The sequence below is a fragment of the Nannobrachium achirus genome (genome assembly GCF_963921795.1).
Source record: "Nannobrachium achirus genome assembly, chromosome: 5".
Taxonomy (NCBI): domain Eukaryota; kingdom Metazoa; phylum Chordata; class Actinopteri; order Myctophiformes; family Myctophidae; genus Nannobrachium; species Nannobrachium achirus.
Genome location: NC_137814.1, coordinates 40140531 through 40165621, shown reverse-complemented (window position 1 = coordinate 40165621; position 25091 = coordinate 40140531). Strand labels below are relative to the sequence as shown.

The 25091-nt window shown below is 41.9% G+C and overlaps 1 protein-coding gene across 5 annotated transcripts in view; it reads left to right on the top strand.

Moving 5' to 3' along the window:
• Positions 1 to 24654, top strand: part of wls (Wnt ligand secretion mediator) — a 38750-nt gene extending 14096 nt beyond the window's left edge. The window contains exons 2-13 of one of the 5 annotated variants that reach the window (XM_080726525.1): positions 204 to 476; positions 10245 to 10369; positions 11123 to 11284; positions 11567 to 11703; positions 16328 to 16496; positions 17240 to 17293; positions 18063 to 18154; positions 18890 to 18953; positions 19861 to 20004; positions 21412 to 21495; positions 21666 to 21834; positions 23238 to 24654. In XM_080726525.1, coding sequence (XP_080582651.1) covers positions 204 to 476; positions 10245 to 10369; positions 11123 to 11284; positions 11567 to 11703; positions 16328 to 16496; positions 17240 to 17293; positions 18063 to 18154; positions 18890 to 18953; positions 19861 to 20004; positions 21412 to 21495; positions 21666 to 21834; positions 23238 to 23347 — 1583 coding nt within the window. In that variant the 3' untranslated portion in view covers positions 23348 to 24654. Of the gene's footprint in view, positions 1 to 203; positions 477 to 10244; positions 10370 to 11122; positions 11285 to 11566; positions 11704 to 16327; positions 16497 to 17239; positions 17294 to 18056; positions 18155 to 18889; positions 18954 to 19860; positions 20005 to 21411; positions 21496 to 21665; positions 21835 to 23237 lie in introns of all 5 variants that reach the window. The other 4 variants (XM_080726526.1, XM_080726524.1, XM_080726528.1 and 1 more) reach the window with 4 other exon arrangements.
• The last annotated feature ends 437 nt before the right edge of the window (positions 24655 to 25091 follow it).

Below are 25091 nucleotides of genomic sequence, written 5' to 3'. Positions count from 1 at the left end.
TTTGCTGCTGATAATCATTTATGATTTTTGTCAGCAAGAATTATTGTTTTAAATAGAAAATAGCAAAAACTCAAATGGATTATTGCTCCTCACGGGACATTTATTTGACATCAGCTGGTGCTGATGGTGCTGCCAATATCCCAGTAAAACAATCAAGTTTTAATATTTTTCCTTCCATCCCTATTTTCTCTCCTCCTTATCAGCTCCCAGCCCGACCACGGCGGTCCACTACCTGGCCACCAAATGCGTGGACACAGTGAAGCACCACCAGAGCACCAAATGGTTCATGCCATGGGGCCCCAACCAGTGCGACAAGATCAGAACATTTGACGAAGCTATGGCCAAGAAAATCGAGGCCAACAACATTGTGTTTGCGGTCCACATCCCTCTGCCCAATAAAGAAATGAGCCCCTGGTTCCAGTTCATGCTTGTCATCCTGCAGTTTGACATCGCCTTTAAGATGTACAATCAGATAGGTGAGTGTTGCATCTTTTATACATGTTATTGCTCTGATGTTGCTTTCAAGATGCACAAACATAGGGTAACTGTGTGAAATGTTTTACTTGACTATCAAGATGTTCAACTAGAAGTGAGAGACAGTGTTCAGTCACTAATAATAGACTTAATTTATCTTGTGTTTAATTGCCACTCTCTCTTGTAGGTCATTAACTTCAAGATATTTCTGAGTACATTGCTTTGTTCTTAGTTGGGTCGTTCACATATCTGTGTCATTGTGATTAGATCTGCTATCTGTAACATAAGGTATGAGGACAAATCTTATTGTGATTGTCGACCTGTGCCTCTTTTCCACTGCATGGTACTGGCTTGATTCCTCTGTAAGGCACACATTGCAGTGGTCACTCTGTCTTGTAGTTGCTATGAAAAGCTCCACCGGCTGTCTGTCTGTCTGTCCGTCTGTCTGTATGTCTGCCCTTTCCCCCTCTATCTCTGACTGGCACCGTTGGCCCTATCGATGCCAAACTTTGCACACACACTCCTTGGATGGCAAATCACAACCTCTTGATTTCTCACATGGCCCTCTTCTAGCGCCACCATCAGGCCGATTTTAGCAAAACACATTTTTGGACACAGCGGTACACAGTATCTCGAAAGTCATGTCATCAACATAGATCTGTCCCATTTCCCATATTCCCTCCTGGTTACGATTGCCTTCTAAAGTTTGTGTATGCGACGTGACGGTCGCTTATCTCCCGATTAGGAAATCTTACTGGTACTCTATAACATTCAAAGGACCCTTCCTCACCCAGGAGCCAGCTCCATTGATTACTGTAACTCGCTCCTTACTGACTTCCCGGCATGTGCTCTTAAGTCCCTCCAAATGATCCAGCATGCCGCAGCACACTTGGCCAAAAATGTCACATATCTCCCCCCTTCTCCACTCCCTCCATTGCTGTACAAAGTACAAAACACTGATTTTTGCCCACAAAGCAACCAATGGTATGGCCCCGTCCAAAGCCTGATCCAACCCTACAACCTCCCTCTTACTCAGATCAGCTAACACAGGGAAGCTGTCAGAACCTTCCTTAAAACATCTGGCACAACAATCCACACGTCCCAGACTCTTTTCCCGTTCCCTCCCCATTGTAGTTAGAACTACAGACTCACTCCCACTTTCGCCGTAATCTGAAGACTTGCTTCTTCAGACTACACCTTAGCCTGTAGCACTTGCCGTAGCACTTGCCCTAGCCTTGAAAACATTGCAGGCTTATGCAAAGGCTAAAATGTAGTTTAGATAGCATGTCATGTAGACAAATGCCAGATTCATTTGTAGACCTGGCATCCTATAGTATGTGTGTAGTTTCAATGTACAGGTTATTGTCTCCACCAGCCGAAGGCAAGGGGGAGAGTATGTTTTCCCGTGCGTCCATGCGTCCGTCCGTCCGTCCGTCCGTCCGTTAGTCCGTCCGTCCGTCCATCCGTGCGTCCTCCATTTTGTTACCAGTTAATCTCCGACGCCGCTGGCCTGGTCGCTGCCAAAATGAGCACACACACTCCCTGGATGCCAATTCAGAACCTCTGCCCCATATTTTTCAAATGGCCCTGTTATAGCGCCACCTAGTGGCCGATGTTTGCAAAAGACATTTGCACCTATGTTGACCAAATAGTAGCACAGCTAGAACAGTCGGGTTGAAAATCTTTTCAGTGTAATGCAGAATATAAAACCAGGAAAATAGCCTTTTTGTGTATGAAAATTCTCTAGCTTCACGTGATTATGTAGATGAGCTATTTTGGAATTAATTTACTAATTTAGACATTATTTTATAGTTAAGTGGTTAACAGACAAGTGCACATCTGTAAACAAGGTGATCCACCCTAGGCTCTATCATACAAATACTTTACTGAGTTGGTTGCATTCGTATCTGGGTAATTCTGTTTGTTTTTGTTTTGTACATGTTGTGTTTTGTTTGCAATATTTCTTTCAGTGTGAGTAAATCTTGTGCAATTTAAAAAAATCTATTTAATCTATTTCATGGTTGTGTTGTGCTTATCACTTTGTACAACCTTGCAGCACTTGGCTGTGTCTCAATGGAACTTGGCAAATCCCTGAAATATTCATGTCCTTTGTTATTTTCACACACACACACACACACACACACACACACACACACACTCACACTCACACTCACACTCAATCACAGTCCTCGTAAATTCAAGCATGAAGTCATTGTATTGCCACTAACACTCCTGATACGTATGTTTCAAATATGTCTTCCCCCTCGTAGACATTATAGCTGGCTATTGTCTGATTTCAGTTTAGCCTGTTGTGGGGAATGCCTCAGGAACCCGCAGGAATGTGTCTCTTTTCTCCCTCCTCTCGCACTAGATTGGATTTCTTTTACACAGAGAGAGGCGGCTAACAATGATGGATGTCCTGCTGTGACGTCTATGCAGTGATACGGACCCCTTGGGATTGGTGAACAGAGTTTGATAGGTACCCATTAAAGGCAGGGGGACTTGCTTTTACTGGGACCTGTCCCGAACTGGCAGCTGATTTCTCAGAGGCTGATGGCTTCTGACCAATGCAATTCACCCAATCCTCGGTCCCAGAAGCACAATGTGTTAACATGCACACCCTCAGATGTTTTGGGTCTCCCACTGTGTGGATTTGCAGGTTTTGGTTTCTTGACAGTGGAATAACATGACAATGAGGCCATGTGCTGTACTGTTTGTCATGCTTTTTTCTTGCATCCATTAGGAAACATTTTGAAGACAAAACATTTCCTCAGCCTGCAGACTCGTGTCTCTGTTTGAACAAGATGCCAGATCAGTCAGCCTTACGCTTGGCTGTATGGATGTAATGTGTCACCGTTGACTTTGGCGTGGCACAGGGAATGTCCTATCAATGCCCAAGTGTAGATAGAATGCTGAAGTTTACTTTCACCATTGGTGCGTCTCAAAACAGGGAGCTGGGTTTTGTCCAGAGACACAGCCTCGTTGAATGAAGCATAGTGTCACTATTCTGGGGTGAACATTGAGTGAAAGGCGAAGAGATTTGGTGTTGAAGGGACAAAAGGAGCAGACCTGGTATAGACCCCTGGGGGACCCCGGTCAACGTATATATAGGGATTACATGGTTAAAACTTGACATGAGTAGAGTATACACAACAAACCCCTCTTGGTGTTAACTTGACTCTGAGTTTACCCATAGGAATCCATTCTCATGTTTTTGTGTGTATTTGAACGTATGGATGAGAGGAATGGGAGGAAGCGAGTGTGTCTGTGAGCCGGCTTGGCGCCATGGCAGGTTGGTCTGGGCTGGGGTCATCATGAAAGGAGGGATTAGTGAAGAGGATAAAGAACTAATGAATGAGGAGGGATTCACACACTGTGACAGACTGGGAAAATGCCCCTCCAACACTCCAAGACAGTGGGAAGTCTTCAGGTAGACATGCACGTATCTGTGCGTCTCTTTGAGATTTGAAGAGTAACACAACAGAGGTTTGTTGCAGAGTACATGGTGGATCAAAGAAACCACATTCGTAGGCTAATGACCGCTTGAAAGCCTTGATACACATCTGTATCGGGCCATTAAAGACCGTGTTCAGTGAACCTACATTACACAACTAGAGATCAAAGTAAATTCGTGGCACATACGTTTACGTGGCCTAAACATGCTGACATAACTCGTCTAAACAGTCCCACTCTAATGGTCGCCCAGTCATCTGTGTCATTAGTTAGCTCAGCGGATGTAGTTTGGGTGGGGGGGATTTGTGGGTTGTTTACTGCCTGGCCTGGCTGCCAGACAGACTAGTCAGTGATTCACCCTGAACCACATAGCGGTCCAGCTGCCCGGTGCTTCAGACTCAGTCTGAGCCCTCTGTAGCTCAGACTGTCAGAGCCCTGCTCTCATGAGTTCTAGGAACAGAACATGCTCAAATGTTCTGATTCGAAGCGGATTGCAGCACCCAGCACCAGATGTGGTTCATTTCAGTTCTATCAAAAAAATCACTAAACCACCAAATCATTTTAAATAGAAAATGGCCGATCTACAAGCTCACAATGAGTTGGGAACGAGCGCGTACAGTATATCTGCTAATTAAGAAAGATTTCAACTTCTTTATGCCTGATATTTGAATGCCAAAGTTGAAGTGTTTTTTGAGCGCTCCAACATTTGATTGTGCGTGTATGTCTGTCCATCTGTCTGTATCAGTACGGCCTCAACAGCTGCAATACCGCTGGGGGACCTACCTTCAAATGGCACCACTCACTCCCACTAGGTGGGATTTATTTATATATTTTTTGTCTGTGCTTTTGACTCACTGATCCATTTCTATTCTGGGTTGTAGTTGTTAAACTGTCCAAACTAAAAGGGTTGGACAAACAGTTGAAAGAGTGAGTCTGGTGTGAGGTCTGAGGAATGCATAAAGAACACAGTGCTGCTGTCTGGCTGCCTGACAGACATTGATTCCCTCTGACTCATGCACATTATTTGTTGTTTTCATTGTTTAACCAATGACAATGCTAGTGATGGTTTTTGAGTCATGGTAGTGACACAGCAAAGATAATTTGTGCCACATTGCTGTGTAGACAGGTGTCAGAAGGAGCAGGGTACGGAAGGTTTGCGCAGAGACAGCTTACGCTGTGCAGAAAGGTTACATTACAATCACAATATGATGCATTATGACAGTGATTGATACTTTATATAATGGTTGAAATGCCTGTAACCAACAGGGACATAAAACGTTTAAAAAAAAAAAAAGTGGAAAAAGTTTACTTAAGGTACTGTTACATATTTTGGACTCAAATATATATCTAGATCTCTCTCTCTATATATATATATTGTGTGTGTGTGTGTGTGTGTGTGTGTGTGTGTGTGTGTGTGTGTGTGTGTGTGTGTGTGTGTGTGTGTGTGTGTGTGTGTGTGTGTGTGTGTGTGTGTGTGTGTGTGTGTGTGTGTGTGTGTGTGTGTGTGTGTATATTTATTTATATATAATGTATTACAACTATGATCTTGGCCAAAACTAAAAGAAAAAAAAATCCTTGAGTGACCAGTAATTTTGAAGTATTATGATATTTAATCAAGTTAAAAAAGTCTCTATAATGTGTTTGATTGCATTGCATTATATGCTTATGAGTGCTTATAACTGTAATTACAATCTTTAAAAGCAAATAACATGATTAGTTTTATACTCGACCTTATAAGTCTTTATAAAATACTTTCTAATGTGTTATGATTGTTGTCGTAACATATTGTTATAATAACGGGTAACAAGTATTTATGAATATGTATGTATTTATGGTATAAGCAGATTATATATAATTGTTTTTATAAAGCATTATACATGGGATGCATAGCAAGTGTAACCCGGTCTGGTTTATATAGGTGACGGTCGGTCTGCACAGATCCTGAAAAATAAGGAGTTTATCTCTGGAACTACTATAGTCTTTGCACGTAGGTTTTGCTTGAGTTACGATACCTCCCTCGTTCCATTCGGGTTGGTGCATTGTGGTTAAAATTATTAATTATTGTAGTGCAATTATGGTGAACAAATGGCCTCACTTGACGCGCATCATTGACGCCAGTGCCAATGACGTTCGCGTCAAGCTCTCCTATCTGTCAAGACCTTTAAGGTTTTGCTCTGCTGAAGTACGATCGGTGGTAGAGCAAATGGATGCCCAAGGCAACATTGTCCAGAATGATTGAAGCCAGATGTAGGTGATTTGTAGCTGTTTATTTTATGTTATTTATGAGACGAGAGCCAGCAGTGTATTGATGGAGCTAAATGTTCAGACCCTGTGTCCACATTAAAATCTCACTGAGGTAAGCAATTAAACCAAAATGCCTCGCCCTCCAGAACCAGCAGAATGACGTCAGACCTGCCTGTTTGTCTCCATTGTGGCCAGAACACCAGAACAAATGGTTATTACCAAACGTATTATGTTGTTGCCTGTTTTAATTGTTTATTTACATTACATCATTATACTGTTCATTAATGTGCACTGTCCCGTCTAAATAAATGAATAAAGTCAAGGTTGAGCAAAAGAGGACAAAATGTGCCACAGAGGCACAAAAATCCAAGTCCAGGCACTCAGGTGGATTTTGAAATAAAAGGCCTTTATTTGGGCACCGCGCTAGAACATTATAAAACACCAATGTGTTTCAGCAAACGCCTTCTTCAGGGTGTTACTGTTACTACTAAAGTAAATTTGGAAGTAAGGTGGATTCTGTTCTGCACTGCAGTCATATCACCAGTGAAGCATGCCCCGCAAACTCCTGAAACCACCGTTGGCATATCTGTGTTTCTATCTAAAGCGAAGAGTTGCCCCTTAATAACCGCTCCACCCACCTGCCTTGCTCCACCCAAACGCCAAGCATCCCCCTGGCATGGCTCCAGCAATAACACAGCTGTTGAGAAGGCTTAGTTTCCGTGGCGATGGCCGCTGGACTGAGGTGGAATGTTTTTACGCGGTAAGCTGACATTCAGGGGTTCTTGGCAGCGTTACCTCGGAACAGAGAGGTGTTGAGGGGAGGGGGTCACGGAGACAGACGACTGCCAATAACCGTCTTTCTGTTCCTCTATGCCTTTTCTCTTCTCTCCCGCACCCCCCCCCCCCCTCCCTTGCTTTTTGGGGGGGTTTGTTCAGGCCATTGGGTTCCTTTCTCTTCACTCTAGCATGTTTCCAAACAGTACAACAGCTCTGGAGGGCTAGAGAGGAGACACTTGCCTTTGCAACATGATCTAAAGATGTTGTTTTTAATGGATTTGTGTCCTTTCATTAGTTTTACTGGGGTGGTCTGTTTTACGCAAACTCCAAGCCATGCTTAAGTTTACATTAAATACTAGGCATAACCTAGATTTGGGTCACACAGTGGGAAGCATAGGACCTTTTATAATCTTTGAAATCTATGCTCAATCAATTTTAACACTGGATTCATGTGGGAGTTGTCATATCCAAGACCAACTTGATTGTTAAATTTCACAGAAACGATGCAAGTTTAGTTCTTGCGTCATTAGAATATCCAAATTCCTTGTCATATTAAACACTATTTATAACTTCTTCTGACGCCTCACAATGGGAAGTTTTAATTAGCTGCAGCTGTTTTGACATAACCACTTTGAGAACTTTCAGAGCCTTTGGCTCAAAAGACCATGTGTGTCAGCTTGTCTTTCACCAAGGCCTTATTTCATCCCATCCTTGGATTGATAACACAACGTACAGTATTATGCTCTGAAGAGTTGACCGGTGTGAATGAAGAATTAGATTTCTTGAGCACTGCCACTTTAGATGAGATAAGTGAAAGCATGATTAAAGTGTGCATGGGAACTGGATTCATCATGATTTGTGGTATTTTGTGCCAAATGGGGCCCCTCCCGCAAACTCTGAAAGCCAATCATGGTCAATCGAAATAGAATCCAAAAAATCTCACGGATACATCTTGATCACATGACTACGTAGATGGATGTACCAAATTGGGTGAGGCTTTGACAAAATCGGTGTAGTAGCAAAAACTATGTTTTGCAAAGAAAACGCAACATGGCAAAAGATCTGCCTCCTGGTGGGGCAGAGGTTCTGCTCTGGTGTCCAGGGAGTGTGCGTGCACACAGAAAGACGGACACACAAGGACGAAAGGATGGACAGGGGCGAAAACATACAGTAGTCTCTGCCTGGTAGAGACAATAGCGGCTAGTCGGCGACCTGGCCAACTCGGGAACAATGTAAATAGGGAATGAATGCCCCGCCCTTTAATGCTAACCCCATTATACCTGTTGTCATAGGATCTGTTTTGACCATCTGTTTGCGTGTGTCCATTTATGCCCATATATGGAGATATCTGTCTGTCTACGTCCATTTTATGCCCATATATGGAGATCTCTGTAGGACCCGTTTTGACCATCTGTTTGCCTTTGTCCATTTATGCCCATATATGGAGTTATCTGTCTGTCTGCGTCCATTTTATGCCCATATATGGAGATCTCTGTGTAGGACCCGTATTGACCATCTGTTTGCCTGTGTCCATTTATACTCGTATGGAGATATCTGTATCTGTTTGTCTGTGTCCCTTTTATTTATGCCCATTATGGAGATCTCTGTATCTGTCTGTGCCTCCGACTGTGTTGCAGACACAGTGCCGGTTCCCCCTTTAATGCAAACCCCATTATACCTGTTGTCATAGGACCCGTTTTGACCATCTGTTTGCCTGTGTCCATTTATGCCCATATATGGAGATATCTGTATCTGTCTCTCTGCGTCCATTTTATGCCCATATATGGAGATCTTTGACCATCTGTTTGCCTGTGTCCATTTATGCCCATATATGGACATCTATGCAGACACAGTGCCGGTTCCGGAAAACCCTGATGTCAGACATCAGAATCCGAACCTTTCGTGCCGGTTCCAGAAAATCGCTTATCGGGTCGAGTCGAGGCCGGGCACTGCACTACCTGCTGCGGCGGGGAACGCGTGTGCCGAATTTGAAATAGGGAATGAATGCCCCACACTTTAATGCATACCCCATTATACCTGTTGTCATAGGACCCGTTTTGACCATCTGTTTGCCTTTGTCCACTTATGCCCATATATGGAGATCTCTGCAGACACAGTACCGGTTCCGGAAAACTCTGTCAGACATCAGCTCCACATACGGGCATCCATTTTATGCCCATATATGGAGATCTCTGTGAATGCCCTACCCTTTAATGCAAACCCCATTATACCTGTTGTCATAAGAGCCGTTTGCCTGTGTCCATTTATGCCCATATATGAACATCAGAACACGTCATACTGATGACATTCAATATGTAACTGATAGGTATTTTGTTATGGTTCATATCATCTTTTTATCAATACATATTGATGACCACCTGACCCTAAGGCACAGTGACTGTGTCCTGCAATAATGTCATGTACAGTACCCACAAGGTCTCTCTGTCTGGTAGAACTGAGGCCTTATCAACTGCCTGGAGCCTGTACCTAAACAATGAGAATTGTTTTGGTATTCTAAGGCTCAGCTTGGGACATCTGGTGTCATCCAGAAGGACATCTCTTCCCCCCAGTAACCTACTGTATATGGACTCTTTGTCTTGTCATTCGTGGACAAGAAACATATCCTATGAACTGTTAAAACGTCATCCATTGACTGATGAAATGACCATACTTATACTCATGTCAAAACATAATTTGTCAGAGAGAGCATGAACCATTGATTATTTCTGTACTGTACCTTTGTCTTGAATACTCTCTCTCCATAGTAAAACATTAATTAATAAGAAGGTGTTGTTGTTTAATAATAATATATTTATCAGTAACCATGGCATTTTTTTACTCATGTGGCGTACGTGATGTCAGAGCCTTTTATGATGTGATGTCACAATGAGTCAGCGCTTGGCGCCAGTTTCCTCAGAAACAGCCTGATGTCAACAATCATCTCCGCATACGCAGATTCCGAACGTTTCGCGCCGGTTCGGGAAAACCGCGCATCGGGTCGGGTCGGGCCGGGGCCCGGCCCGGCACTGCACTCCGCGGTGCGGCGGGGAACGTGCGTGCCGAATCGGAAGCCGGTGGGACGAACGGTTCTTGAGATACGCGGATTACATACACAGACACACGCAGAGACTTCTCGCATTTATTGTAAGATGTTCACTTGTTTGCCTACGCACCTGCTTTTTCCAACGTTTTATTCTATGTGTATGAAGGTTTTTCTAAACGACTCTTGAGTATTTAAAAATATACATGTACAATAGTTATTTTTGTAACAATAATGTTTGCCCATTCCTGTCCAGAGGAGGGAGCGATGGTCACCATTGACGTGGGTTTGGCATACAGAGATGATACGCTGGGCGAGTGGACAGAGATGGCTCATTCTAAAGAGCTGCGGAAGCTCAACTGCAACTTCACTACCGCCAAGGTAGGACAATCATGCTTAAGACCTGTTGCCACCTATACGTTGTTATACTTTTCAAACCAAGAGCCACTTCTGTCTCATTAGTATTTGCTATACTGTAGCAACATCATTTATTTGACATGTTTTGAATAAGAATTTGAAGGTTTTCAGAAACCTTAGGTTAGGTTTTAGAAGGCATTTTTAGAATTGGCCTCAGGTCTAAATGGGTTAAACCATGGCCCAAGGGAGCCCTAGCGGTCCAGGCGCATTCCACAACGTGTAGTGGGTTCGAGTCCTGTTCCCGACGACCTTTGCTGCGTGTCACCCCTATCTCTCCCCATTTCCTGTCAGCCTAACTGTCCCATTAATAAAGGCATAAAAGTTCAAAAACATGGCCCAGGCCAGAACCATTCGGCACCGACACTCGGTCGACTGTCACCTTTGCCCGCTGTTGTGTTTTGTATTTATTTAATTATTTCAAGTTACAGACAGTATTTTGGGGCTACACACCATACACAGACATACTCATTGTGGGCCTCTCAGAACACTGTTTTCGTCATTATTATTATTATCTATCAAGTTTCTTTATGAGCGAGCCCACACTGTTTCGTAGGAACAGTATTTCTAGTCTTACTTTGCCCTCTTGTTTACCCAATAGACCATATTCACATGGTGGCCATGTTGGCATTAAGGTAGCTCCTCCCATATGAAGTTAGATTACAGTAGTAGAAGAATAACAATGTTTTTAAAACTATTAAAAATGCTGTGTTTGTTTAGACCTATGAGAACGAGGGCCGGTACTACGAGTGTGATCTGCTGCCTTTCATGGAGGTTGGCAGCGTCGCCCATAAGTATTACCTGCTTAACATCCGGCTGCCAGTCAACGAACGCAAGAAGATCAACGTGGGCATTGGAGAAATCAAGGATATCCGATTGGTTGTAAGTTGGTCTGGCTGCATGTTGAGACGGATGTATTTGAACATGAGCTGTAAACCAGGTTTATAGTGACTGTAAATGATCTGAATGTTATTTCTCTGCTGCGATTTAGATGAGGTTGAAACCATAAACTATTCAAAGTGCCAACTGTTTGAACATTTGCTTCCGAATTGGCCGTAAATATATAACTGAGTCTGAGGATGTAGGTTCTGTTGACCGTCATGTATACAAACCCCCGGGTGATGTAGCAGTCAGTACTGATGGCGCTTCCGTCTCTACTTGCAGGGCATCCACCAGAATGGAGGCTTCACCAAGGTGTGGTTTGCCATGAAGACCTTCCTCACCCCCAGCATTCTCATCATCATGATCTGGTACTGGAGACGTATCACCCTCATGACCAGACCTCCGGTATTGCTGGAAAAGTAAGTGCCCTCATCTTTACAATGATGATCACAAGCTTTTATCACAACAGGACAGGATTGAAATGTTTTCCAAGATTACCCTCTAATTTGTTTATTCGAGGTCATTGATATCAGGGTTTGGTCTTTAGCCAGTATCTCGTACCTTTTACCCAAATTTACTTTTCTATAAGAATAGTCAAAATCAAAATATCAGTCTTAAGCTGCATTCACACTGCAGATATATAGTTGAACGTTTAGCTTGCTTGGTCAATGTTATCTCAATGGAAACCAGCTTTAAAGCTTCCAAACCTTCGTTTGGTGTGTGTCCTGTATCTTTAAAGCTGGTTTCCATTGAGATAACATTGACCAAGCAAGCAAAACGTTCAACTATATATCTGTAGTGTGAATGCAGCTTTACTCCTAAACCTTCCAGACATTTATATATTTAAATCCCCAGCCCGGGAACACTGTTGGGAGCAAAGACAGGTTTGTGTGGGCTAAAACAGTGTTAGAATGCTGTGCTGTGGAACTTGAACCTCGTAGACCCTGCTGTTTGTCTAGACCCCTACTGTGCCGGGAATACGGATCAGTATGAGGCTGCGTGCAGCGCCACAGGAAGGCCTGGCCAAGCATGAAATGCATTACACAATCTGCTAGCTAGCACTCAACAGAGTGAACGGACACATCCTATGTATACACACTCACACAGACAGAGGCCACACACAACCAATTCTATGACTACGCACGCACGCACGCGCGCACACGCGCACACACACGCGCACACACACACACACGCACGCACACACACACACACACACACACACACACACACACACACACACACACACACACACACACACACACACACACACACACACACACACACACACACACACACACACACACACACACACACACACACACACATATCCGTACTATGTCCCTCCTTCACTCTGCCTGGTCCGGCTCACAGCTCACATTCCCAGATGATCAGCTTGCTTTCAGGATGTGCCATTTGTAACCTATTTGTAGACGGCAGATGATTATTTAATGCTGTAAAAAGCATTGCCAGTGTTCTCACCTATACTAGTCCTAGTAGTCTAATTGAGCCATCAGGATGGGGAAAGTTTTGAGAACATGCTGAAAACGGATGAGAGGGGATGCTTTTCACAGCCTCTGTCCTTGTTTGCTCCCCTTTGGGGGGAAATGGACCATGGTGACAATTCCTGCTATAAAGAAAGTCAGTGGACTGAGTGAGTGTCACTGTTCCAAGACCCCAGTGTTCTGATTTAGTAACACCATGGTTTCATATCTTGAATATCATCACCACGAATGCTTGTGTTTTGGGAGTGATGACGTGTAATGTGATTGCCTCGACAACTTATGTAGTTTTATTTTGCCGCTTGTTAGCAACGGCCCTTTTTAACGCACGTAAAACATTCCAAATTATCGAGTGAGGTGTTATTGAAACGTATTGTATGTTTCTTCTTTTTTTGCTATCTGTATGAGGAGGACATACAGTCCTCATAACAAGACAGTAGAAGCATAAGCGCGCGCACACACACACGCTCGCACACACACGCACACATAGATACAGGCCTAAGTTCTCCTGTGTGTTGTCTGTGCTCTGTGCACATTCCCTGCATACCAACTCAATGTTGTCTCACTCACTCTGTGCGCTCAGTACAACATGCCAGCACTATTCTCTTAGAACGCAATCTGTATTTCTACTAGAATCTACCGTGTGTTTCCTGTATTTGTTAACTCTGTTTGCACTTAACAAACTTGCGAAACATAAAAAGAAACCTGTACCTCTTGTACGTCTTTTATTTCTTGTTTCTCGCTGGATTTCCCCCCCTTACACTCACTCACTGTCCTTGGCCACTGTTACCACTGTTACCTTCCCTATTTTATGATTAGCCTTTCATCTAGTCCTGGCATGCAGAGACCTGCTGCAGACCTTGGAGAGAAAGAGGCCCTGTTCTGTCTGTCTCCACATAGGTTGATTTGTTGTCTAGACTCTCTAGAGGTTAGAGTGTGTCGGCTGTAGTAATGAGGTTAGTTAGACAGGTTATTGGGAACAAACTGTGCTATTTGTCTTGACTAGATAATCTAATACATAGGCAATATCTTAGGACGTAAGTGGTCCACTTTCATTAGGCACAGATTTAGCCATGTCCCAGACCTGCAAGACTTTTAAAGGCCCTGTCTAAACAGCTGCCTATGTTTTACCACACTTTGTTTTTGAATAACTTTACTGTGTAATATTCTTTGGTTTGTTAACTCAGCATTTGTAGCTTGTTGAGTCATCTATTTTGCTTTGTTGAACACCTGAAACAAGTTGCTGATGCTGCAGTACTGATACTACAATGGCTATTGATTCAAATTTTCTTCGGGCCACTACGCGGCTCTCACACCTTCGTCGCACTGCCGATCGGACCAATATGTCAGACTGTGTTGGGGGGGGTTTGGTCAGAGTACCCATTGCTCCTGTCTCTGTGTCCCTTTTGTTATGGAGCTGTCTGTTTCTGTCTGTCTACCTGTGTCCCTCTTATGCCCATATATGGAGATCCCTGAGGTCATCAGTACATGCCCATATATGGGCATATTGGTTGGATCAGCGGTTCTGGACAACTGGATATCAGAACTACTTGATGGTGGGCACCTCACTCCCTCGAGTCCTTGCCGCTGTGCGCGTCAAGTTTGAATAGCATAGCTGTCGGATCTGTGGCTCTAGACACCTGGATCTCTGTATCTTTCAGTCCTTGACCCTTTTATGCCCATATGGATATGCCCATATATGGGCATATCGAGTCAGAATGATGTCAGAGCTCCGCCCCCCGTGGCCCACCAAGCTTTCCATTAGCCAATTTTAATATAGGATAATCCTATATTAAAATTGGCTTAATGGATGGCTGGCCGCTCATGTCACCATGACTCAGCCATAACCATGAAGGGCTCCCAATGCAGCTACTTCTAAATATGGAGTGTGTTGTCTAACCTCAATGTGTCATCATTACATCAGTTGAAAACAAATCAATCCGCTCCATATATGGGCACAAAAGGGGGCATGCTCATATATGGGCATAAACGGGGACAAGGACTGACAAATAGAGATCTCCATATATGGGCATAAATAATAATAAAGCTTTATTTATACAGTATAGCACCTTTCGAAAACTTTCGAAAAAGTTACAAAGTGATTTAGATTTTTGGAGCTGTGTGGAACACAAGCTACCCTATACGTGGCCGTGTGTGTAGGTATGTTTGTATGTGGGTCTGTCTGTCTGTATGTAGCCTCAAGAATGTGGTGTAGTACCTTTTATGACCACACATGTTAAGGGAGGGGCGCTGTTTTCAACTGCAATACACACACACACACACACACACACACACACACACACACACACACACACACACACAGCTCCACTTCGAACAGAGGTTCGATTTTTATATTATGTTTCATAATGTGAGTGCTACAGTACAGCTGTAAAACGTTTTTGTTGCCTATTGTCATGTCTATCAAATTTCATGCAGTTTTAACATAATTCAGCACTGTGTTTCAAGTTTCAATTCCAATGTGTCCAATGTGTGGCCTTTCACTTTATCGAAGTCAGTATGGCCCACTGGAAAGGATGCTGCCCACCCCTGAGTTAGGAACTGCTCTGTGGTTTTGGAAAATGTGTGGCTATAGTTTACCGATTGCTTTCAACTAAAGGTTTATTGTCACTTTGCTTTATTGTTTATTGTTTTCCTTTCAGGCTCCAATAATTTCAAACAGGATTACAAACTTAATTATTTTATTAATGCAAGATCATTGGCTTCTATTTCAGCATGCTAACCTTCCGGGAAGAGCAATGTTGTAGTTTATCAGCTTGGAAACCCCATCAATGATGTACTGTATTTAGTAGGCAAGGTTCTGAACTATCCACAGTAGGGCTGTCACAATTATTACATAATCGTCTAATCGTGATTATTTGACATTATCGCAATTATTTTGTCATAATCGTCATAATCGTGAATGTTGAAAATTTTCTGAAATAGTGGAAATAGCAGATCTACAAGCTCACAACGCGTCGCATTGCGACTATCAATGTTATTTTTTAAGTAGTAAGTCGTCAAATATGTCAGTAATGTATTTGTGTGTTTAGGTTATGTATCATATCTGCCATATGCAACTTCAAAGCCTAAAAGCCAAACAGAAATGTAATTATCAACGACAAAAACACAATTAAATCGTTAATCGCCAATTATTTGAATGACAATTAATCGTCATGTAAAATGTCATATCGTGACACTTCTGAGACACAGAGCAAATAGACAGAAATTGTTATAGCAAGGAAAGATTGAAAATGGGTGAAGTGCTGGGGCGCCCGCTGGCCTACTGGTCCAGGCGCATACCACTTAGGCATTGCCACATAGGCATGGATGCCTGGCGGCGTCGCCGGTTCGATTCCCAATCCGGACGACCTTTGCCACGCGTCACTCCCCATCTCTCCCCCCCATATCCTGTCAGTCTACTGTCCTATCAATAAAGTCATAAAAGCCCCAAAACAAATCTTAAAAAATATAATAATAATGGGTGAAGTGCTCCTTTAACAACAGTAAACTATTTGTAACTGAAGAATGTATTTCTTCTCTTCAGAGTGATCTTTGCTCTGGGCATCTCCATGACCTTCATCAACATCCCGGTGGAGTGGTTCTCTGTGGGCTTTAACTGGACCTGGATGCTACTTTTTGGAGACATCAGGCAGGGCATCTTCTACTCCATGCTGCTCTCCTTCTGGATCATCTTCTGTGGAGAGCATCTCATGGTACTGTACAATACCGGCCCATTCAACACACTGTTTATATCAATATTATTCATCCCCAGACATCCCACCCTGGAAAAAATCATTTCAGGGAGGTCCTAAAATATATTAACATTTGTATATTTTTGTATATTGATACTTATATGTTTAACATATATGTGGATATATGAGCTATATATATGACACATACATTTCCTATAAATCCACATGCACATACTGTACATGAACCTGAATATGGCATATATTTGCCATATATTGGCATATCCAGTATGTTCATTTCCTTTCTGTGTGGGGAGTGGGAAAACGCCCCTATTTTAAATGCATTAGACCAGTGGTTCTCAAAACTTTACATGTCTACAATACATTGCTTAAACTGCAAGAGAAAGCAATAGCTAACGAATATGATGCTGAATGATAACTCGCCTTTTAAAAAATAGCATTTTAAAAAAATTGTAAAATAGTTGCCTCTTGAGCAGATTCATTTTAAATTGTGCAATAACATCCAGTCCAGTTGTAATGTCAATATGTTAAAAAAATGTGCAAATACAAATCCTTTAACAGTTGTGCTAGTTGAGTTTTTCCAATGTTATAGGCGTTAAACCTAAAAGTACCGGTAATAGCATTTATTCCAAAGATGTTTCCTCTGTTGTAGAAAGGATGCCTTGCCCTGAAAAAATAAAACAAAATAACCCAGTAATGATATTAATTATGTATACTGTGCTTCTGACAATTTACTCTCAAATTAGATCATGGCTGAGTGGCACAGCCAAGTGCAAACTATTTACTGCAAAGCCAACCAGGTGAAGAAATCACAGATTTAAGTTTTAACCTTTGCTTTTATATGCTATTGTTGCTTCTGAACATACCGGTAATTAGTAATTTGACCACTTCAAATGCTCTAATCTTAAAATCATAACCGTAAATAGCCGATCTACAAGCTCTCAGAGCCTCTACTTTTGCTGTGCAACATGCTTCTATTCCATGCTGCAAGCTTCTATGGAATCCAAATGTCTGAAATCAATTGTGGCGACAGAACTTTAATCCATGAATATTGTTATAAATAACGCTGCTACCTTGACACTGCTTGCATGTAAAGCCTCGATCAGAGTCGGGTCCGCGTCTTTTTGAGTCATCAAACTACAACGTTAACGCTCAAAAAGACTACACCACACTGACCCGACTCTGATCGAGGCTTTACTCACCTCGATGTGCCTTTTTACTAAGTTAAGTAATTCACTACATTGTTGGGCAATAGAAAACTTGCTGTTGCACATTGTGCAACTGCCAGGCAAGTATCATTATTTTATCAAATAATCTGATGTCTGATGATGTGGGATTGTGGGTGTTTGTTATATTTATTTTATTTCTTCCTGTCTGTCATCTATCGCCGGCCCAAAAGCTGCTGCTACAAACCTCAATTTATAAACTAGCCCATGGGCCAGTCATTTGAAACCCCTGCCTTAATGATACACTAAGTTCTTTGTGTGGATGTGGGTGTTTTTCTTTTTTTATCTATTAATAATTTCTATGAATGTTGAGTCTATTTGTCATTCCTTTTGTCAGGATCAGACGGAAAGAAACCGTTTCTCAGTCTACTGGAAGCAGGTCGGACCCATAGTCTTTGGCTCATTCTGCCTCTTCATCTTCGACATGTGTGAGAGGTGAGGCACAGTTCTTTAACCATCCATCCACGACTTTGGTCCCAAACAACATATCATGAAAACTACTGGCTACATTTCCATGGAATTTAATGTACAACTTCAATCTTAACAACTTCTCAGTGCAGTGTTATGCCTGAGTTCCCAACTTCCCAAGTACTGTGAGCTGAAACCTTCACCATGGATGTGGAGTTCCTGATGCGTGTGTCTCAAAAATGTCATATGTGATATCTTACCAGCATAAAAATATGATCTTCCCAATTATTTGGAGAATCACGTCATAGACTGGATGAAAATGAAGTGAAAGCTATTGTAGAGTGATTTTGTCTCTTTTCGTAGAACTTTTTAGTTTGTCAACAGTTCACCAGTACAACTACTGTTTATCAAACTTGCGAAACCTTCAGTTATGCTGCCGATAAACATTACCACCCTGAACTAAAGCCTTAGTCATGTTCTTTTTTTTACCTACCTTGTGCTATAGTGCCTTTAAGATGGTACATTTTTATACATTTGTATACATACATTGCATTTACACACACACACACACACACACACACACACACACACACACACACACACACACACACACACACACACACACACACACACACACACACACACATAAAATCTCTTTTCATCTTACATATATTTCATTTTCCACGTGTTATTCTTTGATGGGCTTGTGAAATTCTCAACTCACACACAATTCACACACACAGTTTTGTTTTTTGTCACCAGGGGAGTCCAGCTAACAAACCCTTTCTACAGTATCTGGGCCTCAGATGTGGGAACTGAGCTGGCTGTATCCTTAAGATTCTTTTATGGTTTCTCCTCACCTACTTGTGTTGGATTACAGGATTTCTTTTACATGATATCAGAACTTTGCATTCACACGTCCAAACGTGTTCCTTTCTTTCCCATTTCTTATGTCACCAGTGAGTCCTGCTGTTTTTAAGTCCTTAATAAGGGCACCAGCTAAATACCTCAAACATAAATTATTCTACTTGTAATAAAAAGTGGAATAATTCAGTGATGCCAGATGTGAATACTCCTGGTCTTCCCTACCGTGTGTGCATGCTTGTTTACCATGCCAGGCTGAATAATGCAAAATTCATCAGTGCATCTTTCTTCAGAAATCTACCCCCCCCCCCCCCCCCCGTCTCTGTGATCCAGACATAGTGAAAACATGGCTTTTGCTGAGCTCTCAGAACACTCTGAGTGGTTAGATAAGACGTTTGGCTACAGTGTCTGTAACCAGGGTCATCAAAGCTTTATTAGGTCTGCTAGTTTCTGTTCAGGCCTTCCATTGCATTAACACTTTAAAAGTTTTAGGAACAAGACACGCGACTTCAGATTTACACATAATCATCATTATTTATTTATTGCAGTTCTAAATGAATACAGTGCGACATACAGTAAACATAGCCAATGTTATTAATTAGTAATTACTAAATGTAACATAATTTACAGACCTCCTTTTTTTCCAAACTGACTATTACATACCATGTTAAGTGCATATAAGCATTCTTTTACACAATCCACAGTGGGTTTCTGTAGACTCGACTGACTGGTGCCCTTTATGCATGAAAAAATAAATTGATTTCATCTGAGTCATGCAACTTGATATCATGGTGAGAATGTAATAAATGTCTACAAATCCAAAAAATCTCTGTATATACCCGTTGTATCCTTGAGCCGTGTTGCTACAGATGGCTTTCATTATTGTGGCGGGGATCTGTGCCTGTCTCTACTTCCTCTTCCTGTGCTTCATGGTGTTCCAAGTGTTCCGAAACATCAGCGGCAAGAGAACCTCCCTGCCCGCCATGTCCAAGGCTAGACGCCTGCATTACGAGGTGCGTGTTTGTGTCTGTTATGTCAGTTTGAGAGATAAGTCATGATGGGTTTGGACCAGTAGTCATCGCCATGTTAGCTTGTGCTAGACATTTTTGTCAAAAATAAACTTTTGCCACAGACATACAAAATGTGCGGACAATAATATTACCAGAACCACATAAAGAGATGGTCCTGAATGACCATAATGAATGTTTGTAACTCTGAGATTGTACAAATGGAACCAAATGGACCTGTTATGATAGTCCTTGCAAATAAGAGTAAGACATTTGAGAACCACTTGTACTAGTGGACTCATCATGTGCCATATTGTCGTATTAACACATAGTAAATCATTGTCAAACTGATTCTGAAGAAAACCTGGAGACTTGACGTTCTTCGGTATTATGATCTAATAAATAACATTATGTGTGTAAGACAATGTAATGGACAAGACCAAGTCCTCCGTTTCAATATTTGTATTATAAGGAAAGAAACATTGACAGTACATCACAAACATACATGTGTCACCACTTGACACTACATCACAAACTTAACAATACAACATGGACAAAAAACAAAGACAATAATTAAATCATAAAGTAATTGTTCACACAAAGTACAGTGATAATCATCCCTATAATATTGCTACCACCATCTCTCCCATAACTCTGCCATCCATATCCATCCCCTGCCTCCCATTTGATACCTTGTCTATTAGCTGTTATTCTCCGTCACTCCAACACATAAGACTCTAGACCCGGGGTTCCAAAACTTTTTTGTCTCATGGCACCCCATAAATATTTTTTTAATCCGAGGCACCCTTATAATTTTCACTCCCAGCACCTTATATTTATAGCATATCGTCGTTGTCGGGTGGAAACCGTGTATGTCCAAAACCGTTTGTTTTGTATTTATCATCTATAAAATGTACTAAACTAGTGAAAACAGCCGATCTACAAGCACACAACGCCTCGTTTTGTGCGACAGTACACATTTGAAACATGGAGAAGATGTGAGGTTTCTGCCCGACAGTGACTATATTTTAGTGATTATGTTGTGAGGAAAACGTTGAGATAACAGCCATTTTGGTTAGAACTGACTGAAAATAACTTTGTACTTCAAGTTTAAAACGATACTAACTATTTTTTCAAGTGTCCAAATGAATTCCAAATATTATCAAATTATCTCGCGGCACCCCTGGACTGCCATCACGGCACCCCAGGGTGCCCCGTCACCCACTTTGAAAACCCCTGCTCTAGACCAAGTCTTTGCCACAGGCACATTTGTCTGATGACCCCTGGTTTGGAATGTGTGTAATGGTGTCATGTCTTATACACCGTAAAAAAGAAACCGTGTTCTGGATTATACTATGTACATATGTAGTAGTTTGTCAATTTGTACCTAACTCATTCCTTTTGTCCCCCAAGGGTCTGATCTTCAGGTTTAAATTCCTAATGTTGGTAACTCTGGCCTGCGCTGCCATGACGGTTATTTTCTTCATCATCAGTCAGGTCAGCCTGCTTATGTCCTCCATTGTCTCTGTCTACCATTCTTATTTTGATTGTCATTTTGAGATGATCTTTGTTACTGCACCAGAGCAGTGCAACATATTAATTGGCCAGCAGTCTGACTGTTGATGAGCAGCATAATAATGTCTCTTGTGTGCTCTGTCTGTATCCAGGTGAATGAGGGTCACTGGCACTGGGGGGACCACACTGTCCAGGTGAATAGTGCCTTCTTCACTGGCATCTATGGCATGTGGAACCTCTATGTCTTTGCCATCATGTTCCTCTATGCCCCCTCACACAAGCGCTATGGAGATGAGCAGTCCAGTGGTCAGTGCATAATTGGTAACTTAAGTATCTATCTTCTCTCTGTTTGTTTGTTGTCTGATGTTATGGACACTGTGTATTCTTTTAGTTTTTTCTAGTGCTGTGTTTTTTTTAAAATTATATTCACAATTGTTTATTTTGTTTGTTATATTGTTAATCACTTTCAACCGGGCGTCCCTATTTTGTCATTATAGGCAAAAGTTTGAACAATTTACAAGCTCACAACACGTAATGTGATGCTATTTTAGCTATTTCTGAACTATGGCTTAAGTGGTTAAAGTGGTTAGTGTTTTGTGCAAATAGTTTTTGACCATGGATAGAAGCATTTATGAGAGACCAGTGCCCCCTGCTGGTGATGCAGGTGGATTCTTTTGATGTTGGTAGCATCAATAAAATAAAATAATATAGATTTTATGGTTACGATTATGGATTAGTATACAACCCTAACCATAACATCCCACATTTTTGTCAGCATACCATTTGAACGTATTTCAGCGTGTGTGTGTGTGTGTGTGTGTGTGTGTGTGTGTGTGTGTGTGTGTGTGTGTGTGTGTGTGTGTGTGTGTGTGTGTGTGTGTGTGTGTGTGTGTGTGTGTGTGTGTGTGTGTGTGTGTGTGTGTGTGTGTGTGTGTGTGTGTGTGTGTGTGTGTGTGTGTGGTTCCCAGAGGAATGGATGGTTCCCAGAGAAATGGAGGGTCTTTTGGCCCAAGAGGGTGTTTCTAATGGACACCAGGCTTCCTTCCACAGAGAATAGTAGAGGACACTGAATAGGAGGGGTAGAGAGAGGGAGGAAAAGTAATGAAAACCATCCATCTCCTGACGTCAGTGGGGGAGAGGGAGGGAGAGAGAGAAAAGAAAGAAAGATTTCTTTGATATGCCAGACAGTCTATTCTTTCTCTCCGTCTCCCTCTTAACCCCATTTCTTGTTTTTTTTCTACCCCAGTAGATTTACTTTATCGGGACATTTAGTCTTGGTTCTGTTTCGAGCAGAGCTGTTATTTATCATCAGAAGGTCACCTAAATGAATATACTTCCTCTTTTAGAAAATGTGGCTTCATTGACTCAGAGGACTGTCCACCTGCAGACAGAATGGTGACTGAAACTGAAAGTGCCCAACGAGAAAAAGTAGAATGTCCAAATAGTGCCTTTAAGACATTTTGGTATAACAAAAATCTCCTGTTTGTTATCAAGACTGTTTTTCAGTTTGGCCTTCTGTAATCCACGCACCTACTTGTAGGCTTAACCATTGGTTTTTCAAAGAGCATCACTGTACTCCACTGTTCAACGTACCATGAAACCTGATAACATTTTACGAGTTTAAAGTTAATTTAACTCTCCAGTTCTTAGTCTGTGCCGTTGGGTTCTTAGTACTGCATTTTGGTCCAAATTGAAGTAACACCACCGTCTGTGTCTCTGTGCAGGAGATAATGGAGCCAATAGTGGAGAGGACATCCAGCTTACGACGACCATCACCCACGTAGACGGACCCACTGAGATCTACAAGATGACTGGAAAAGAAGCCCAGGAGTAGACACTTGAGCCTAATTTACGCTTTGGAGAAAAAACAGTCGTTGTGATATGTTGTTTGACAAAAACACCACAATTTCAGCTGCAAAACTGAGTCCGTTTTTGTCGAGCGGCATGTTGTGCTAGACTTTTCTTTTTTTACCGAAGCAGAAATTAGGCATTAGACATAACCACCTCTTTTGGAGGACCCTCTGCTTCTACCTACTGCCCCGACTCCCCTGCCCAACACTGTATTCTGGAAAGTCATTTGGCATCAGAGAACCATATCCGTAGCCCTGCATCAGGCATCTACAGTATGCTGTGTTCCAATTCCCCAGTTCAACTGCCCCTCGCCTCTACTGCCCCTGTCCTCTACACCAGTATCTGCTCTAAAGGGTCATTCAGACGACTGCGCAATGTTCTAATGCTTAAATGCATGCCCTGTCATAAGACGACGCCACATGCCGTTAATAGTTGTCCTACAAGCTCACAAGGCGTGACGTGCGCTGTGAGCTCGTAGGACGGCTATTTTCGGCATGCGACACAGGTCGTACAACAAAGCATAAATAGGAATTAAGACGGTATCGTCTTGTCGCAACTCTTGGGTCTGAACTAGGCTTGAAATACAACTCTGTCGAGTCCAACATGGCTCCTTGAGGTCCTGTCATTTCATGATTTATTTTATTTTTGTCTTAAAAGTTTGATACAGATATGTGGACGACTGGTCTTTGTATATACTGCGCGACGCCTCTCTTAAAGGCATTAGGGTCATCAGGATGTGGAAAAGCTGTTTGAGAATAGGGAAACTGTGTAAAGAATACCATCTGGTCGTAGTGACAAATAAAGTGCACAAGTACTTTGAAAACTTTGTATGAATATCCTCGTGATAAACATACTTTGTGTCCCATAAACAGATGGACAAGAAGACTGTATTGGCTGTTATTTGACCAATTTGGGCTTAACTCAAGATAAAGGTTGTTTCTCCAAGTTGCCCTGTAATTACTTAATTGTGTGCTCACAGTTCTACACTACCACAGGAAGAATACTGGTTTACTATTGGTATCATCCTGTTTGTCATTCTTATTGTGGTTGGGGTTCCTCCTTAGAATGTTGGGAAAATGTACAGACAACCTAGCTATTATAGTAAATGCATACTGTAAGTTCATGTATGTTTCAACATAGATAATCTATTTTTTATAACGTGCTTATTTTCAACTTTATGAAATATTTCACTATCACTGTACATGGACAAAAACAACAATGAGATTTGAAGTTGACTGTAGTCTATTACACATGGGTGTTAGTTATTTTGTGCTTTTATGGTAATTTAAATAAAACTTTTACTCTATCCTTTTTGTTTTCTGGGCTGTGTCGTTTGCTCTCAACATATGGACAATATTTGGTTTTCTTAAAGGTGATACACCATGCATTTAAAAAGTATTTATATCCTATTGTTTATCTCCCAAAAAACGTTTTTCAAAAGGTTTGAGGCTAAATTGCCACTCCTGAATAGAGCCTCATTTTTAATGCATTTTCTGCTGCAGTACCACCTTTGGCCTGAACTGCCTGAAATGACTCACAAACGGCAGCAAATCTGGACAGCCTGTTTTGAGAACCCGTGGGATGCTTTTAACCTCCACCTTCCCAAAACCAGAGAAAGACACAACGGTCTGAAATGGGACTTTGTGAGGATAGAAGGTGCTAGTGGGACCCCAAAAAAAGGTTTTAAAATAGGAAAAGTGAATTTTCATGGTGTATCACCTTTAAAT